At 39.0% G+C, this 21,168-nt stretch overlaps 1 protein-coding gene and 1 long non-coding RNA gene across 2 annotated transcripts in view; one reads left to right on the top strand and one right to left on the bottom strand.

The window, feature by feature from the left end:
- The window catches only part of MFSD14B (major facilitator superfamily domain containing 14B), a 31,751-nt gene extending 16,788 nt beyond the window's left edge, over window positions 1–14,963 (bottom strand). Inside the window, exons 1-3 of the mRNA XM_055790888.1 lie at window positions 14,674–14,963; window positions 3,879–3,974; window positions 1,308–1,370 (exon numbers count right to left, since the gene is read on the bottom strand). Coding sequence (XP_055646863.1) covers window positions 1,308–1,370; window positions 3,879–3,974; window positions 14,674–14,898 — 384 coding nt within the window. The 5' untranslated portion in view covers window positions 14,899–14,963. The remainder of the gene's footprint in view (window positions 1–1,307; window positions 1,371–3,878; window positions 3,975–14,673) is intronic.
- LOC129782726 (uncharacterized) overlaps window positions 1–21,168 on the top strand; it is a 186,730-nt gene that overhangs the window by 34,133 nt on the left and 131,429 nt on the right. The gene's annotated exons all lie outside the window — the stretch shown is intronic.

The following is a 21,168-nucleotide window of genomic DNA, read 5'->3' as shown; positions in this document are numbered from 1 at the left end:
CCTGATTCCAATGATCTCAAAGTAAATTCAGAGCAAAAGCTATAAAGCCAGATCACCGGATCCTAGGAAAGTTAAGACATCTTACTCAGCTGAAACTGTTTTTGCTCCTTAAGAGTCAGATTTCAGTAGAATATGAACTAACACATTCTGCTGTCAACTGAAACACTTTTGATGTTTCATAAACAGCACTTTAAGAAAATACTGGACACTGAAGTCCAAGCTCACGCCATGCTCCCCCGTTTATTACACCTATTAGAGCAATACATACATTAAGATCATGGTGTATCAATGCACTCTTTTACATATATGCTCTGTAGAAAATATATGGGGAACCTTCCATTCACTACTTTTAAGTGATAACATATTTTACACTGCACTGTGAAGGAACAGAGTTGAAAGAAAACAGGAAGAGGAACATGAACTCTGTTTTTCTAAGAGAACAATGCAAACTCATTCTTTCAGTCTGAGACATCCTGACATGCCCAGTGCATGGTGTTCTGCCAATCCACCATGGAAGATATTGACAGCAAGTCCATCTAAAATATGTGATGTACTTCAACTAAAAACAACACTTCAGATTTTGTTACAGAATACAAAGTTAAATACATTTCTGGGTGCTATAAATTAATTTAGTCATAAGTTACACTCCGTGCTTTGAAGACTCTCAGTAAGACAGCTAGCAAAGAAGAGAGTTTCAAGTTTTACTTACGTTACAGAAATTTGGCAAGCTTTTTTTGTGGCAACAATCCAGCATGACCACTGTGTGAATGCAGTGGTATAAGTTATAAGCTGCTCTGAACATATTCACTATCACAGAACGCTCAAATTTTGATTAAAAGACGACCAGGAAGACAAAAAATAAACCACCCTGATGAAAATTAGCTTTTATACTATGTCTCGGACAAAATCACAGCATTTGTAAGAGCTACATTTTTTATCTTAATAGTATCATCATGGCTGCATTAATCTGCTTTTGATATAAACCATCTGACATTAGGAAGCAGATATTAAAAACCTACCACAATTCTCGGAAGGATCCTTATCAAGATTACAATAGCTACAACTGGTACCTATTCAGATGAGAGGATTTTAAACTTCTGAGAAATATTCCACTTGTTTCAAGATGCTACCATTTTGCAGCAAAACTTGAACTGTGCCCAAGAACACAACCATTACAATGACAAAATGTTTTAAGAATTACTTACATTCTCAGTGCTTTTTATGTTCTTACGGAGAATGCAGGAGACAAATTACAATATAGGAACATACAGAATATTTAGGTCACACGTTTAAAAAAAATACCTTACCTTAACACCTTGAATAAGACCATTCATCAAAAATGTATGATGGGAAAATGTTTCATGTAAGACCTGACAGGGGAAAAAAACATTATTTGAATCAGGACAGACATGAGAAAATTGGTTTAAAGTTTGAATATTATTTGTACAAGAGGATAGCTCTACCAGTACTTGTTAAAAAGGTTATCTTCACTCAGAGTTATACCCTTACTTATTTTCATAAGAAAATACTGTCAAGGTTTAATATCAATGTATTGGCATAAATCCCTCTGCTGGCACAAACTACACTGTACTGTGGAGACTGTTTGGTGTGGGTACTTGTTCAAAACAGGGTTCAACATAAGGAAAAAGCATTTCCATGTGGTACAAATTACAGAATTCTTGAGATATATAATAACTTCAAAAAGCTGACTCTATCATTGTTACCAATTATGAGTGAAAATGAGATTCAGCTAACTTACTCCATCAAGAAAAGAAACAGTGCTATATTCACAACTGCCCAAAACACTGTTCAAACTGCTGCTAAACAAACTGCAGATATTCAATACTCGTACCATTATAAACACTTCTGGGAAACAAGTAGATGCTTAAAAATATTATTAACAGTTCTGAGCATTTCACGTATGCTTTAAGTCCAGCTATGAATTCATTTAAGTGCCTTACCAGCAGTCTCAATTCAAGGGCAAGCAAGTTAATCTACACTAAACAGATTTACCACAAATGTAAAAGACAGTTAAAAGGATTCGTAGGTGCTACTATGTCGATTAAAAAAGTTACTGCAATGATCGGAGCCTGTATGCACACACACTTCAAAATAATTTGCTGTTGTTATCTATAAATACCAACAACTGCAGAAATTATTTATATGCATATTGACAAAGCCCCTAGCCTGAAGAAACACAATACCTGTGTCACCAAAAAGTATCCGCATTGTTTTCCAAGAATGACTGAGATCCTCAAATCATAGGTTTAATAAAAGTGGTTGTTCCTATGTTAACTACTGCTCAGATAATTCTGCTTATTTACACCCCTTCCTCCTTTTGGTCTCATGTTCTGTTTAGGTATTTAAACCAATTCTGCACCTGTTTGACCACTGATTTTATGGTATGAATGGAGAAAGTATCAAACCAGATCTGAAATTATTTAAAACAAACAGCAGCCTTTCAGTGTATGCAAAGCTGATTACAAATAAAGATGATCACCTCAAGAACACTGAAGTCATCTACACGTCTCTGAGATGTTACACCATTACTGTAACTCAGTGCTTTAAACTGTTTTCAGTCCAATGCAACAGCCTCTTATTCAAGTACTCAAGACCACATGAGAGGGACACAGCATTCAAAGCACAAGACATTGAAGACCACATCTGTACTGAATCCACATACTTCAGTCAAAACAAGAATTTAGCTTTACAATAGAAGCATTTCAGAACACTCCTATTAGACCTAGCACAATGATAAATACTAATTTCAAGAACTAACATTTCAGCTGCATGTGACTAACAATAGAAATTCATATGGAACTATTTCAGTTGGAATACACTATTGAAGAACTACTGAAGAACCCCTCTAACACAGTTTTAATAAAGTGGAGGGCTTTTTTAAAGACTACTGTTTGGACATTATCCCTTTAAAAGAGAACTGGCAAGCCTGGGCGACTTACAAGTTGTGCATTTTGCTTAAGAAAAAAAAAACAAACTCTGTAAGCTTCCCTATATGTTGACACTGGCAAGACAGCATGAAAGGATGGTCATTTAGTGAGACATCTACTTCAAGGAAGGCTGTTAACATGGTTTTCATTATTAAGTTACATTACCAAGGTCAGTGATTCTCTTTAGGAAGGTTAGACAAACCCCTTTCAACAGTTATGTAGATGATTTTATTTGGATTTTGGGGAAGGAAAATTATCAACTCCAAGGTCTTTCAATCCCTTGCTTGTCATGTGTTCAAAATGCTCTATTATCTGATGAAAAAGTGAACTATCACATTTTGATGACTTCAGTTAAGTCAGGCCTGATTTCAGTAAGACCAATGTCCTCAGATGAAAGACTTCATACCCTATTACCAAACACTCAAATTATCTATTTGTCTGGAAAACTGCATTTCAGATTAAATACTTATAAAATCTAATTCTTACATGAAAGCCTTTATGTTTTACTTCCAACTACATGCTGACAAAACAGCCAGCCTACAACAGCATACAAAGATTACTATGAAATGTATAGTTTATTCAGTTGTTATGACTGGAAGATGAATTGAACTATGAAGGCTTAAAAAAGCCAGAGTTTCCAGAGACACTTTCATCTATACACTAAACTGATCTTACTCTAAAAGGCAAATAAAAGCTAAAGAGTAGTACAGTGTACTGCTAATTTATTTTTCACTATCTTTTAGTGTTTCAGCAGTTCATATCTCAGCTGCAGTATACTACTATTGGGCAATGCTGAATGTTAAGATTCCTGGAATTCAGTTAATGAGGTAAGCAGGAAATGTAAAATAAATTAAAACCCCTGATCTCTAGGAATTAGAAAAATAACTTTTGTCATCATTGCTCAGCTGTCATCTTGGCAGTAATACTTACCGTTAGCATTGGAGTTGTCAAGAGTCCCCAAGCAAAGAATTCTAGAAATATGACCACCACCGCATGGTATACACTTGGCCGGCCAATACCTTGTTGCTAAGAAAGAAAAACACACACAGTTGTTGTACATATCCAGTTTGTTACATGTGCAAAGATCTCTTACAAATGTATTTTGAGCACAGCCAGCTTTCAGGATGACCTACTACCAAGCCCCTGGGAACGGTAACAAGCCAAACAAGGGTGGAGAACAGTTATTACGAAACTACTAAAAATCTCTAGGGCACTTGAGAGAGTTTGTTCCCTCAAACTCTTGCTGACTGAAGAGAACTGTTTTCCCCATGCCTGACATTGCCCTGTACTGTTCTCACCTCCAGTGGGGCATTTAGGCTTCCTCCCTCATAAGCACTAATCACAACCCTTCCACTGCAGCGTGACAAACCATGCTAACTCTCCCTACTAACCTCCACAAGTGGCAACAGAACATATCTGCTTTATGAAAATCACATCACTGTTCCAACAAAGCTGTGACAATGCACACGATCAGAATAACATCCATTTTTCTATTTGAAAGTGCCAAAGCATGAGAAAGGAAGGGGTAGCTTATGCCATCTGTACAGCTGCTTTCTGTGGACAGGTGATAAATTGATTTCATGCTTGTATGTGCCCATGGACTAGAGATCCAGGAGCTATGCTACTGGTCAACAAGTAATCCCAGGAAGAATTAACAAACTACAGAAGAGCTCGTGATGCTGTGAAACTGCTGCTGTTCAAGATCCAAGGACAGGATCCCAGATGAGAGATCTGGAATTGTTGTTTCGATGAACCAGGCAGAACCCTTGGGTAATGCACATTTAAGCAGCTTCTGCTTTCTTCCATTTCTGTGCCCCTTGCCACAGTAGCTCTTCTACAAATTTTCTGGGTTCTAAAATTACCCTTTTCCTTATCACTTGTCCTGTAGAAAATACTTTTTCAATGCTTCTAGCCAATCCAAAGCCATTACACTCCCACAGGACTGGGAGTTCTTAGAAAGGAACAGTACAACGCTTTCACCTGGTATGGCCATGCATACCTGAACTTTATCCAAAATATAAAAGTATACATCTTGTGTACATTACGCAAGCTACTAATGCAGGATTCTGTTGCAGAGGCATAATCTAGTACAAGTATCAACCAGACTGTGTCATTTCAGCAGGTGGAGAGTAAGGAGAAAATGGAACTCAGAGTCTCCCACTGAACCAAAAGAAGTCAAGACAGCCTATGATAAAGGTAGAGCAGAGACGCATTCAGTGTTTCTCTCCTGCTCAGTAACTTTCACCTAGATTGGCAGGAATTACAGGTTTAGAAAACACTTGTATTACAAGATTCATTTAAGCTAACTGCCTATAGTAAAGATTTTTAAAGAAATCCCTACTGCCTGCACTGCTTAAGTGCTCAGATCTCTAACAGTATTTAAATATTTCAGAGTTCATCAAAACCTGTAGCAAAAAGTCACCCAGACAAGCATTTTTTCTACCTAATAAGATTCAAACTATTTTCTACATTGCAGCTTGCTTCAAAACTTGAGGACTTGAAGAAAACAGTTCTTTTTCTCCTGGAAAATAATACGATAACATCATAGATCAAATAGTATCTCTGGGAGGCTGATAATTTCAAGCATTTTTAATATTTCTCTATAGGTTACCATGCAATTTTAAATCTCTAAATAGCAAAGATTCTGGAGACTGGGGGTGGGGAGGAGCAGAACTTCCTTATCTAAGATCTAAGAAGTCCGCAAGTACTTCTACATAATGTAACAGGGTAACAATTTCAGGAGTACTTTTTTGCCAAGATGTATGTCACTCTGACTAGCACTTAACACTGATTACACTGAACTCTGAGGTCCCCTTCCACAACAGTTTCCTCTGGAACAGGCATACACCTCCAGTTTGCGTTCAGCAAACATTTCTAATGACACTAAAAATGAAGTTTTGAAGTGTTTGGGGGTTTTTGTTATGTTTTTATTACATGTAAATTTGATCTGAGATTTACCAGAAAGATGATGTAAATGCATACTCCAAAAGACATGCATAAGTTCGTTTTTTTACTCAGAAGTCATTTCAAAACTACTGTTTTTTGCTGTACTACCCCTAAATGAGTATTTACTCCAGATTAAAATAGTCTTCAAATGATTTCTGGCAGTATCACACAGCTTAAAAATAGTTGCACTGAACTACTGAAAAGAAGAAATCTCTGTGGGCTTTCAGATTCAAGACGTGACCTGGAAAAGTAGAATTTAAATCCTGAAAGGAACATTCACCTGTTAAAATGAAGTCAAGTATTCCACATCAGACATACTAATAGCTACCTATGATCCCCATAGACTCTAGTTGATGATTTTCAGTTTTCTTTACAGAGCCCTAAATGTCTAGATTAATTCAAGAACAATTATGCAAATGGCTGTACTAGGAAAGTAAAATCATGCAAACAGGAAAATTCAATGACATCATCCAATGGACTTCTGAATGCCCATCTTTTCTGTAGGTCCTAAAAACTCTTACAACAAAAGCTTTCAAATTTTTAATCAAGCATCAGGTTATTTTCAAGAAAGGAAAACAGCTTATGATTGATCACATACACAGCCTGGACCACTGATGAAAAAGCAGTAAAAACTCTTTACTCATTTTGAAATCAAAGCGCTTTCTAAAAACACTTCACACTTGTTTTTAAGATGAAGCTACTCCACAAGTAATGTCTGGCTCATTTCTACACTGAGAAAGTGCTTTGCAACAGAACGCAACTGCATGAAATTTGTACAAAGAATGAAGTTGAGACACACATGCAAAAAATCATTATAAACTTGAAGCACAAAGAGCTTTAGGCTTCCTGCACTAGACAAAATGAGAACAAGCTACTAAATTATTTATGGTTAAAAAGACTTAAATACAATTTCAGAAATAGCGCAGATAGGGTCAACAAACAAGTTGCTTTCATTATTAAAAATTAAGTGCCCTCAGGAAAGTCTTAAAACCTGTTATGGGCTTCTTTTCTATCCACACAGACCTTCATATGACAGTCCAGCGTGTGGGCTAAGAAACTACATATGAACATTACAATTGCTTTCAAACGCAGCTGCTGGTCAAGCTGTTACTTGCATAATCAATACAAGCAAAACATTACGTAATCTCAAATGCTTAACAATAAAAGTTTAAGGTTATCATTATAAAACCTGAAGCCCTAGAACTTCTGACAAAATATCTACTATTTCTCCAGTTTTACAGTTCTGCTCCTTCTGTGCTTCTTTTCACCTATACCCAGTTCTAACAATCACTTTTTCTTCTGGCTTTATTGGAGGCAGAATAAACCCAAAAGTTAATCTGAAGATAAGAGGGAGAACTACTCGGATGTTATACAAACTGTTGTGTTCCTTTAAAGCAGAACACAGCTGTTGAACATTAATAAACCAATGAGAAGATGTGAAGGTCATAAACCCAGCTGGCAAGAACTGGTCACAGAAAAGGGGAAAAAACTGCAATGTAGTGTCAGTAAGAATACCGTTATCTTAGACAATCTGAAGGAGCACTAGTGCAATTCACCCTAATACACTCCACAAGATGACACAATTTTAAAGCCAGTTCCAGATCTCCAGAGCAAAGCTAGAATTCACAGCATTCATTTATTCACACAATTTTTAGGTAACTATCTGTTAATTCAAACCTATAATTTAACAATTAAAATTGTTCAAATGGCTGCAAAAGCACCTCAACATCCAAATTCAAACATGCTTAACTGTTTGTTTCCCTTAAGCAATGTGCTTATTTCATTACAAAACTACTTCTCACTGTTCTAAACCCAAAGTCTTCCAGAGTGACTTCTCAAACTTTTAACATTTTGATGACTGCCAATATAGTCCTGCTAGGCAGATTAAGAAACAGACTCAATTGGATAAACGCAGCATGCTTTTTTCTTCCCATGAGGGTGATGCAGCAGAGCCCATTACCCACAGAGCTGGACACATGTTCTCTGTCCTCAGGGGTTTTCAACACCCAACTGGAAAAGCCCCAGGCAACCTGCTCAGGCCTCACAGCTGATCCTGCCCTGAGGAGGAAGCTACCTCCCCAGATTACCTTTCCAGTTGAAGAACCCCATTATATCTCACACAGATGACAACTGAACTCAAGCTGAACTTCTGAAGAGACAATCACAAAAACTTGCCTTCCCCACCACCCCCACCAGCCTCCTCCAGGAAATTACTTCCCACAAGGCAGTCGGGTGTCTCAGTAGAGCCTAAGAACAAGCTAGCTGCTTGTTCTTCTTCCACTACAGGGGCAACTTTGCAAACAGCACTCACTGTCCTTCTATGGTATGTAAACCAACAGTGATGTGCATGAAGAGTTTTCTCACTTTCTTTTAAAGAAACACCTACAGCAATATTCTCCCCCTACAAAAATTACTTGCTACATGTTTTTACACAACCACCTGTACGGCAATCTACTGTTGTCAACTCTCATATTTTCAAGAAAACTATGAACTGAACTAATAGAATCAGTAAAACATTTTCAGAAACATGCTTTCACGTATGAATCATTCAGACCTTGAAGTTCATGCCAAATTATAAAGCACATTCCCCTTCGACATTTATTTTCACTGCAGTTTTCTCAGTTTCCCCCCCAAAATTCAGCCATTTCAAATGCAAGCTTTTCCTGATCTGCTTTACTACATCACTGTTTAATTATTTTAGCTTATTCTAGCATAAATATTATGCTACCAATACATCTCACTATGTTATGGATGCTCTTTTCTCTGCATGTATTACCCAGGTAGCTCTCTAGGTATATTGCATGTTTGCAATATTGCATACTGCCCCTTCTAGTGCCTTCTAACTTCCATTTTCAAGCTGAAGTATTTAGAAACCACCTTAATGCCAATTGTTCCCCATAAATGCCCCATTTGCTGGAACCAGCAAAAATTCACTCAAGTGCAAAAAGCATCCTGAAGACCTCAGCTGCCTTTGTCACTAGAAGCAAACACCAAGTGATTATGTGTACAAACCCCAGTCCATGACATGTAATTTGAACACACAGCAAAAATACTCCCAGCGAAAGTGCTTTCTAATCCATCACAGCCTTTAGCATTTTATTTGTGCCTTGTGAGCTGGAATAGAAATCATAACCAATTCTGCTTACACGTGGTCCAAACTTGGATTTCATTTACAAAAGAAATACCTTAAGCAGATCTGTATCTGGACACCAAGACTGTGATGCACTCTACCAAGAAAAAGCTAGGCTAAATCATATTCTACAGGTCTAGAGTATCAGAACCACAACTCATTCAAAACGGAAAAGCCTGAACAGATTTTGCAAAGAGATACTGTGCCTTTTTTGTAAAGAGAAATTGTGCCTTAAGAAACCTGGAGTTCTCAAAAGAATGTGTATGGATAAAGACCACGTTAATAAGCCTTCTGAAAATTCAAGTAAATCTACTCAAAGGCCTGACCAAAGGCTCTTAAAGCAAGCAGAAAAGGGTATAAACTCTTCACAGGAATTTAAAAAAATAGTAAAAAAGAAAAAACAAAAGCAGCAGGATTAATTAAAAAAACTTAAATTTTCACGGCAGAAGGAAGTTACCAGATGTGTCCCAGTCTTCTGTCCTAGTGCCTATACAGTTCAACATATTCATAACTGAACTGTACAAAGGTTGCAAGCAAAGTGACAAAGTTCACTGATGGCAAAACACAATTCACATTATGGAAGCTAGAAAGCAGTGGTGAAGAGCATCAGAAGTTGATGGAATTGGTAAAACTGATTAAATGGCAGATTAATTTTAATGTAGATAAATTTAACCACTGCAAACATGAAAAAAACCAGTTTTAAATTCACATACAGGACGACTACTACTTAGGAATGTGAACACAGAGAAAACAGTTCCATGAAAGACACCACTTTAGCATTCAGCAGTGGCTTACAGAAGCGTATTCAAAAATACATCAGATTAAGAAAAATTATCATTGTAATACTGTGTAAACATGTGATGTGCCTGCCTTGTTAACCTCTGCTTCTGGTCTTGTAACCATTTTTATTAGATCTATGTAAAAAGCCTCCCTCTTAACCCATGACTGCTTGTTTTGTTCAGAAGCTTCAAGCAATACACACTGTTGAATAGCCTATTTCACAGAAGCATGAGGCCTACAGAAGGACAAAGAACACTGCCAAAGGTAGGGAGGAAATCTGAGGTAGGTTTCTCCAAGCTGCAGTCGAAACATCTGCAGAAAGATACAACTGGGATTTATTTAATTTGGAGTGCCATGAAAGCTGTGAAGAAAATTGCCACCGTCTTCTCATACTAAAATACAGGAAAATAAGCAGGACCTGAGGCAGCAAGTTTAAATCGCACAGCACTTCACACAATTTACTCTCAGGGTCTAAAATGTCTTGCCAAATCATTCTTCTGTCGGGAACACATTCCTGTTTAAGTTTAAACTGGACAAGCTTACCATGCAGGAATCTTCTGAGGGGCGTAAAACACCATTTCTGGTTCAGTCTCTGAGGCTGAGGCCATCAAGGGTAGGAAGAGCATCCAAGAGAACAATCACCATATGCCCTCCCACATTCTGAAAGCTCAGCTTTAGACAGTACTGCATTGTCTAATTAAACTACTTTTTACAGAGATAATATATAACCAGTGTATTACACTACACCACACTGCAGGCTGAAGTTTTCACCCTAAAATGTAGAAAGACATAGGACACTGAGAAATTCCTCTAAAAAGCACAGACTCTTAGTTAATTCACATGCTTTTCCATGAGGTAGATAATAACTCAAGCTCATCGCCCAGTAGTTAAGTTTGGAACTTCAATACTAAAATATCAACTCTTATTTATATAATTAAGTTTCTATTGCTCTAGCCAAGCACGCTTTTCTCTGGACACACAAACCTTCCAAATTGCTAGAACCTGGAGGATCAGTAACAGCAAACTCAGAAGAGTAGAAGTGCCCTCTCAGCATGAATATAAGCAGCTAGTAACTCCCGGTAATGGTTCACAGTTCAGACTCAGTGTTAATTTAATGTGATGGGAAGAATCAGAATGACATTGGCAACCTTGAGAAGGCAACACTGCTCATCTCCAATTATTCAAATTTAAGAGGAAAATTAATTTTTGTGTGTGAGAAAACAGTGCTCCACAAAGGACTAAATACCCAAACTGCACACTGAACACTGTGCCTACTACTAGCCATTCAATTTAAATCCTACAAGCAAGAAATTTAAGAAACCAGCTTACTAGACTGAAAGCTGTTTTAATAGTGTCTCATTAAAATTTAATCATGCTTAAATTAATTTTTTAATTCTTTTTAATTAACTTAAAATACCATACAGTATTTTTTATGAAGTATTAAAACACAAAATGCTATCAGTAAGGGTAAAAAACTGTAATTTGGGGGGTATATAGCAGTTGTGCTTTGCTGTGTAGAACAGTTAATGAATAAAGGCTAATAAACTTCTGAAATGTACAGTTTTAACCTTCAGATTACTTTCATTATTTTTCTAAAAAACACAGATGTCTTGGACTTCACAATAGCTGAGGCATTTTATAGTTTCCTAGAACATGAAACCAACGTATGGTTAATTCCCAAAAAGGTATCTATGTGTATTTTCTTCTGAGATACCCCATTTCTGGACTTCTCCCATAAAACCACTTTATTTAGGCAGTACAGCACTTCATTTTGCTAAAAAGCTTCCTTTGTGTGGCATTATTCTACTGACAAAAGGTTGCATAGAAATGAAGTACGTGGTATGAGTATTCTGAATGTCACGCTAAGTTTTATACTACCAGAGCTCATAATTCAGATGGAACAAGATTGCATAACCAGTAACAAAATGTTCACAGCATCGTTTACTTCAATTTCTCAAGCTCACTGAAATCTGGTATTACAGCCAAACTGCTTTAATTCCAGTGGAACTTACTTAAACATACTATTGTTCTTAGTAGTTTTGAGCCAGTAACTCAATTCATTAAAAAATCACTCATTCAGCATTTATATTTTAGTTCTTCAATTCAGTGAAACCAATGCATTCAACAGGGTCAAATTAGTTACAGATCAATCAAAAACTAGAAGCTTGTTATTTGCAAGCTGCAGGAGTAGAGAGAAAGCCTTGCGCAACCTGACAGACTTGGTCATACTCTTCCACTTGTCCTACCAATCTGATGTGACAAAAGAATCAGAATAAAAATTAAAACATCCTTCACAGACCAAAGCAGCAGCTCACCAAATTTCCATTTATTTACTTCTTCAGCAGCAGCCTAAAGGGCAAGCTTCCACTTTCAAATGCCAGGGACACACTCCCACTGACATCAAAGAGAATCTCTACAATTAAATCTACAGCTATGATCCAGGCCCTCATATTTTAGTTTTACTAAGCTCTTCCAATAAAGTCTAGGCAGACAGAGTTCTAGCAATATGACAGCCCCATGAGAGTCACAGGGAGGTGTAGGAACTGCAATAACAAAGTAGGAAGCAGACTGTTCAGTCAAAAACTGTGAAGCAGACCCTAAGCTGACGCAAGTATAATTGTACTACTCCTACACCAACGTATAGAAGGTAAGGCTAGACCCCCAAGTCTTTCTCTCTTGTAGGAGATGCATTACAGGCACACAAAGTCACTTAAGGGCACAACTAGGAAGGGGGGCAAAAAAACACCCAAGAAGCAAAAGCTGAGAATTTTATAAATTAAGAACTTATGTCATTTAGAAGCTAAATTTTCAGACTGATAAACCAGCATACTTTAAGTACTGAAAAGCATTATTTTAATTCTTAATCTGACTTTAACAAGCATTCCACGATTAATAAAAAAAAAAACAACCACAAAACAGGTAAGCGCCTGTGTCAGTTACGGATTTATTTTCCACTTGAGTTTTACTCTTCTTCAAAAAATAAAAAAATGAAAGTCCCCAGATTTTTAAAAAAATTATCCACCTGTAGTCTCCATTTCCTACCCCTTGTTCATATTTAAATGTATCTGGTTTTCTTCTATATAATGACATCATCCATGCTGATAAAACCGAAAGCTTACATTTCTTAACTAATAAGTCAATGGGCCTCTTCTACAGTTACTTTCCTATTCTCACTTCAGACCTCTTTTGACTTCAGACCAGGTTACCGCATCATATATCTCTAGAGTCCAAAATGGTAGCTGCTGTACACAAACCTGGAATAGCAAATATATCATAAAGCAGACATCCATAGCACTTCTTGAAGGAGTCCAACCTGCTTCTTGAAAAACATAACCATTTCTAAAAGAGAATTGAAAGACTCAAATACAGAAGTGGTCAGTTACAAGAAGTGTGAAGCAGTCACTTTGGAATTAACTTATATAAAATAACTTATTTAATTAATGAATTCCACATAACTTTTTTTTTCCTCTTCTCTGGATTAATCATGTATTAAAAGTATCTCAACACCTTCATCAGCAATGAGTAAGAGACAACCTACTGATATCAATTATTTTTTTACATTCTTGAACTCTACCCATGGTATCACACTAATACTACACTATTAATGCTCAGCTAAATATATTACCAGTTCATTCACTTCATATTAACATAACACAATAAACTGTCCTCTCTCCAGTAGCAGATCTGTGGGAAAGTAAGTGACTTGCATCGCACATATTGACTCCCTGAAACAAACTTAACATTGTTCTAAAATTTTTTGGCATAAGCAATGCTTACAGCGTATCTAATTTTGTGTGAAAACTATCATTAAAAACATTATTCAGGAATACCCAAACATGAACATAGTCTAAAAAACTATTAACAGCTAGTGTCAGGTTGCAAATAAAATTTACGTTATTTCAATCTGCCAAAAGAGATTTATCACAGCAAGATGTTGCCTAGTTTTGCATCTGTAGCACTTCAAAAACTGTCAATGACTGGATCACCTGTTCTGTTACTGTGTGCATTCCCTGGGTTCCTCTACTCCCATTTCATACCCTGGAGTCACCGGCAACAAAACGGGATGGCTTGTATCATCTCAGTCCGGGCCATCCTGCCTGCAGCAAGTCACCTGTCCCCACCTACTGCAGAAAGCTCAGGAGGTGTTATCTCAGATCTGGCTTTAAGGCATCCAGTGAGCACACACGTACAAAGGGAAAAGCTTAAGTCACTGTAAGCACGTTTCTCTAGAAGTAGTTACACGCACCACTGCCACACTTAGGAACACAACCCTCCTGCAGACGCTTTCAAGTGAGTGCACGGACCACTCCCTTCCAACTCCTTTTATTTGCGTAAGGACATCTTAATATATAATGTAGTGGGAAGAGATGAAACAGAACGAGCTTAGTTATTAAAGCTGCATGATAACTCTGCAGGTTAGGTTCGCCAAGAGGCGCCTCCCAGAACTCTGGAACCTCGGATTTACATACGTTTAAAGAAAACTTGTCTACAACCACCTGCTTACCGGAATCGCCTCTGCCCGAGGCAAACTAGTAACGAATGCCCTGGGGCTGGCAGAGACCTGGGGCTGACAGGGAGGAGGCGCGGCCGGCGGGACGCTCAGGGCCTGCCCGGCCCGAGGTGCCGCCAGCCGCTGCCAGCGGAGCCCGCCACCCCACCGCACCTCTACTTCCAGCGGGCTCCCAGGGCCCTCTGGGGCCCCGCGGGCCGCGCCGGGGGCAGCTGGGCGCTCACCGCCGGAAGGCGAGGCGCGGCGGGCGCTGGCAGCCACGGGCCGCCCGGCCCTGCTGGCACCGCGGCAGCGCCCCCCGGGCCTGCGGCGCCCGCCCGCCGCCGAGCACACCGACCCCAGTCCCGCCCCGCACTCACCGCGCCGCCACCGCCCACCTTCAGGCCGACCCTCTTCACCAGCATGATGCAGCCCCCCCGCTTGGCGCCGCCGCTTTCCCTCGGCGGCGGCAGCGGCGGCGCCGCCGCCGCCACCTCCTCCTCCTCCTCCTCCTCCTCTTCTTCTTCTTCTTCTTCTTCCTCCTCCTCCTGCCCCCCCTCTCCCTGCCGGGCCGGAGCCGCCGGCGGCTCCGGCTCGGGGCTCATCTCGCTCCCACCATCCTCCCGGATCGCCCGGGCCGGACGAGCGGTGGGGGCGGTGCGGGCTGAGGCTGGCTCCCGCCCCCGCCTCCGCCGCGCCGCCTGGGCGGGGCGCCGCCGTCGGGGTCACGTGACCGCGTGGCCCGCCCCTGCGCTCCGCCGACCCGCTGCCGGCCGGCCGGAAGCCGCGCGCCCGCCCCTCCGGCGGGTTCGAAGGGAGGCGCGCGCGGCGCGGCCCGTAACGGCTGAGGCGCCGCCGGCTGCCCCGCCCCGCCCCGCCCCGCCTGCCCCGCCTGCCCCGCCCCGCCCCGCCCCGCCTGCCCCACAGGGGCGCGCCCGGCGAGGGCTGCCGGCCTCCCCGTGAGAAGTGACCCTCTTCCCATTTAGCGTCCTGAGTGGCTTCAGTAAGACTTACGGCCCCCTCGGCCCTTCGCCACCGGGTGAGTGCGATGGCGAGCTCGTTTTCCTGTCACTGAAGCGCTACGGGGCCAGCCGGTTGTCACATGTGGGACTGCATACCTCTGAGCTCGCCAGATGTGCATGAACAGAGTGCTTGGAGGTAACACAGCGCTGACAGAGAAGGCTGTGGTTACTAACGGACCATTAAATACCAACCGAGCGGGCCCGTCCAGCCTGGGTTGTGCGCCAGAGAGGTCAAAGCGTCCGTGTGGCCGACGCCGAGAGGTTTCCGTCCTGCAGACACTTCCGTCACGATGTGTTGTTACTGGGGTCAAGCCGTTGTCTCGCTAAGTACCGAGCTGTTTGCAGGATCAGTAGTTTTCCCTTTGCTGGAATAATAAATGTTAGTTTAAAATGCTGTTTTCTATTTCCTGTGTATCTGTTTTGTCACTGTATTACAAGCTAGATACTTTATAGCACACAGTGAAATTTGCCTTCTGTGGTATGCTTGCAATTTAACAATTTGTTCTTTCAGCAAAGTAGCATGCGTTGACTTGAAAGCATTCCCCTGTATGACCTTTCTTTGAAGCCCTTTTGTTTAAAGTAGACCTCAACATTTTAAGAGGAACAGAGATTCATAGAATCATTTAGGTTGGAAAAGACTTTGAGATCAAGTCCAACTCTTAACCCAGGACTGCCAAGTCCATCACTAAACTAACTGGACACTATGAAGTAAACAGATACTGAAGATTAGAATTCTTATGTAGAGATTAGGAGATCCACAAATATTCTTTAAAACTACTTTTCCTAGCCTGCCCAAGCCAATTGTGTGGAGAATTTCATGTTTGCTTTCCACTTTTTATGTTCTGGTAACCTAGAAGCTCTTATAAAACCTTTCATTTCTTCAAAAGTAGTCACCACTATGAAATGTAGTTACATTTTTTTCTCCTTTGAAGACTCAACCATTTTTCCGTTTAATTGAAAACCAAGGGACTTAATCCCTTACAGTTTTCGATGTTTTGGGTTGGTTTTTTTTTTGATTACCAGGCTGCAAAATACTGAGACCTTTTTTAATTCAAACAGCTTCCTCAGTTAGAAAGGTATGAATTTATAACCTTAATATGTCAGCTTTTGTAGGTAGACAGGTTTCTGGCCCCCATATCAGGTTCACATAAAAAATATTGCTTGGAATCATCATTGTACTTTGAAAAAGTCCGTGTTAAAATATTCACATATATCACTGAAGTGTTTAATTCAATTCATATACAAATCAACAGAAACTCTTCCATCAACTTTTATGGCAGTTTATTCAGACTTGATAGACAGCTACCAGTAATTTTATGGCAATATGTCCTTATTATGTAAAGAATTTTAAGTGTGAAGAGTTTTGTCCACATGCTGAGCTAGGTATATAATATTTATGAAGAACCAGTTAACCAAATAACTGGAAGCAAAAAGAAAGAATAAATACTCAGTTTATGAAGAGATGCTACTAGTACAGTTTGTCTCAATTCTGTGCTGTATGCTTTTTAGACTAAAGCAATATTTTTAAGCCATCTGGAGGGGGGATTAGTAACAAAGATACAAAGTTTATTGCAGAATGCTACTCAGCATGATGAAAACAATGAAGAATTGTAGAACAATAAATGAGTCAAAGCTAAAATGTCTGCTGAAAGTGTTGATGAAAGAAGGTCATCTAGGGGAAAAGAATTCTGATTAGTCATTGGGTTTATAGGTCTCTGAATTAGCTATTTCTACTTAGGAAAGATGGTAGAAACTGTATAGGTAGTTTTCTGAATGCTCAGAAGTGGTTAGAAAGGAAAACAAATTAAAAAAATATTAGGGGGTAACTAGATGAGAAAAAAGCTTAAAATACTATGTCAACTTATCATGAATCCATGAAGTCTGCATGCCATTCTCACCCCCTTCTCAAAAAGGAAGTAACACACAGACAGACACACACACACAAGTAGCATGTGGAGACCCATAAAAACCTGACTGGTGTGGAGAAAGTGTCTGTCATCATTACTTTATACTCTCTGAGTGCAGGAAGAGGAGCTACTAAATGGAATGATCAGGTAAAAAGTATAAAACAAACAGAAGCAAGTGGTTTTCCAGGCAAATTGTCATTAAATCATGAAACTCATTTCCATAGGATACTTTGGTTCAAAAGTACAAGTGGTTTAAAAGGGAATGACACAAATTTGTGGAATAAAACTCCATTAAGGGCTATTAAACTTTCTAAAGTCCTAAGCTGCTGGCTGCATGAAAGTGGTTGAGTTAGTTGGAAGATCCTTCTGCTGTTGCTCATATTTTTCACTTTTTCCATAAACATACACTTATGTCTCTGAACCAGGATAGATGGAAGTTTGGTGTAGCTCTGCATATCTGCTCTTTTATTTTAAGGCTTGAGTCTTGGCAGTCTTACAGACTCCAAGTCTTTGAAGCAGAAACCACAATAGCACTGTCCGACCAACTTTGCAAGTATCCAGCAGCTGGTCTGACATAAGTATAACTGCCCCATTTGTGTCATCAGGTGTATACTCTCTAGAAAATTGATGGTAATTTGTCTGTCAGTGCTAATAACCGTTATTACTGATCAAAGAAATACCGAAGATTACAGAATCATTTCAATGCAGAAAGTGATGTCATTGGTTGGGCCCAGCTTAAGCACAGGCAGAACTTGAGAAAGTGATTCCTGCAGCTTGTAGAGTGCTCTGTCTTGGCAGGGTGCTTATGAAGATCCTCTTACTCAGTGAGGTGTTAATAAAAACTTGAAGACGCCTGCCAATGAAGCCATAGTGTGTGGAAGGAGTGGGCCAGCTCATTCTGCAGGGTTGCCTTAGTTTCTACATTTGGTCTGAGCTATGTGTTACAATCATAAGAGCTATAGGTATTGTGGACCAGAAACACCCTCCATGTTCTCCTTACTCCATACATCACAGTTCCTGGTGAGAAGATTTTAGGACTGACTAGCCATCTTTCCTGTTCAATTGCTTTGTTATTAAAGGCAAAAGGAACAAAACCAGTGGAATGTGGTCATACTGCCATTTAGCTGTGTGCACTGCCAGAATTCATTACTGCTTTGCTCAAATTCATGATAGCCTAGTCCCCAACATTCACTACAGTAAGACTGTTTTCTTTTATGGTCTTGGGCCCCCTTGTAATTTATTAATTTCCTCTGACCGCAGACAGCTTTGAAAGAAATCAGTAAAGTACTACAGAGACCATTGACTGACACTACTTCTTCCCTGTACTTTTCTAGCTATAATAGCATACATCTCATAAAACTAGATACTTAACTTTTTTTTTTTTCCCACAGTGTTACACTAAGCCTTTTCAGAGCTCATCCAGATAATACAGTAGATGGTTCCCTGCATGCGTCCACTCTTGTTGCTGAGAAAGTAACAATAACGGTAGCAAAGACAGTATACTTTAAGGAGAAATCTGGTGCAGGCAAAACCTGGGAATCTGCCACTTCTATTTGATGGTCTTTACTAACACAGAATACTCAGAGTGAGAAACAGGTCAAATCCTATCAGCTGTTAAAAAGGAGTCCCACTAGATGGGGTTATAGTTTCAAAGGAAGAGTATTTTCTAATCTGGTTTAACAACAGGCATTTTGTTGCTTGTTGCAGTGTTCAGGTTATCTACACAATTCTATGCAATTAAAATGTATTGTCCTTATCTCTTGAGTAAACTGGTAGATTTTTTTGACCATTCTTAGGTTCAGCACAAGCTCTTGTAGCTTTTTTCTGAGTAAATCTTGATGTGTTTGGGGCACTATGGCCACTATTCATAGATTTCAGTGGCTGAAAGTCTGTTACTTTTTAGGGTTTTTTCTTCTTTGTCCCTAGCACTATTGCAGTACCATTTCATACAATACCATACAACAATTACAGAAAAAAACTTGGGCACAAGTCATTTTAATTTGGAATTAGTAGCATCATCATTTCTGTAATCTATGAACTTTTTGAAACAGCAGTTTCATTTGTTTATTCATTTTTATAAAGGAAGACTGGTTAGCACAGGGGTGCCCTGTGACTGGGTTCAAATTCTCCTGAAGGCAAATACTAAATAATTACATTGTATGTAAGTAATAATTATGTTCTTAGATCCTTGTTACTGCTCAGTTTTGAAAGAAGTTTCTCAAACGAGAATTAATCAAATGTACTAATAACTAAAAGGAAGAATGCATACACACAAATCCAATGAAAATTAATTGAGATCAACAGGCAAAATTAATTTCTGACATTGCCTAGTTTGTGACTATTTAAAAACTTATATTAATAAAATATAGTAATTATATTAATAGTCCCATACCATGTTTGTTGTTATTATGCTTAACACACTTTCATTCCTACATCAATTTCATTAATAGTCACAGTAATGCCTTTGCATTTTACACTTTAAGAATGATGGCAGAAATCTCAAGGTCCTCCTTATTGTAATGAAGTTAATTGAATTTGGTTAGTTCTGTATCACTTTTATCTATGATTTTTAATACAAAGGATAACAAATGAAGTTAGCTTTTAAAATCCCATAAAAAGAAAAAAAAAAAAAGCGGGAGAACTGGACAAGGACAGGAACACAGGGAAATTAAAAGTATCCTAGTGATAACATCAAATATTGTGTCTTCCAGTAAGAGGTACTAGAAAATCAAGCAACTTTTAAAAAATTATCTAACACTTATCAGAACTCCATTTTCAAAAGTGATTTGAGATCTCCCTTCCCTAGCCATAGTATGAGTTGTAATTTAGTTCAAATTCTGAGGATGGAATTTCTGACAACATTGAACCTACAGATAGTCAGTCATTACACTATGAGTGAAAACAGCAGGTACAACAGGTGAGTAGAATACGGAGTGAAGGAAAAGCAAAAAATAATAAAAGAGGGGTTTATTACTTCACTTTCAGCTCACTGATTCTCAATTTTTAAACTTTCCTTTTTATCAGAAAAAGATTTCTAGCTTGGGAGCTGTCAGAAGTACTGTCATTGACTGTATGAAACAGTAACAAGCATAATAAATATACAAAGGTGAATCCTTTTCTTCAAGGTTCTTTAGGTGAAATGAGTTCATTAATACATTTCCAAGTATTCTTGCTGAACTTAATACATATTTTCCGTCATTGTTCAAAGATGGCATTAGCAAGTGGAAAATGGATTACAGCAGAGCTCATTGGAGATCATCCAGTCCCAAGATATATTCTGCTAATGTACCTGTTGCTTGCTAGATGTCTTCCAATTGCATCTCTGTATTACTTGATAATTCAACTTTAATGAGACTTTTGCTTGTGTTGCAACATTTGCTTGACCCATGAATAAAAAATTCATATTATATGAACTTGTTTGCTTGACCTGTAAATAAGAAATTCGTATTATATGAGCTTGTACTTACCATTTTTATTTCTTCTCTGTGCTTGAAACATGGCATTATCTAAAAGTCACTTGGCCCTCGTATTGTAGTAAGTTGTGATTTTGAACTTTTGCAGTTATTTTTTAGGTCAAGCATTTAGTAAAGTTATTGCACAGTTAAGGAGTTTGATCATGTTTTGATCAAAATCTGGTTTTGTTTCAAAACTTTATCTGCTCCTACCACTACTCAGGAGCACTTACATAGTGAAATAATGTATAGGTACACAACTAAAATAGCCTTAATTGTCTAAGCCATTTCTATAGTGATTTGTTTTCCTTCTGAATGAAGAATCCTGTAGCCACATAGTATTTTACTTTATTGGTTGCAGCAAAATAGCTTTACTAGCCTTCAAGAAAATTAAGTTCAGGAAAAATAGGTTACTGAGTCAGAAATTTGTATTTATAAACTTTTCATTCTGTAATAAATTTCACACAAAAATGTGGGTGCTGCAGAGCTGTTTT

Source organism: Falco peregrinus, chromosome Z (genome assembly GCF_023634155.1).
Source record: "Falco peregrinus isolate bFalPer1 chromosome Z, bFalPer1.pri, whole genome shotgun sequence".
NCBI lineage: Eukaryota > Metazoa > Chordata > Aves > Falconiformes > Falconidae > Falco > Falco peregrinus.
The sequence above is the reverse complement of the archived record's forward strand: the minus strand, read 5'-3'. Positions and strand labels throughout refer to the sequence as shown.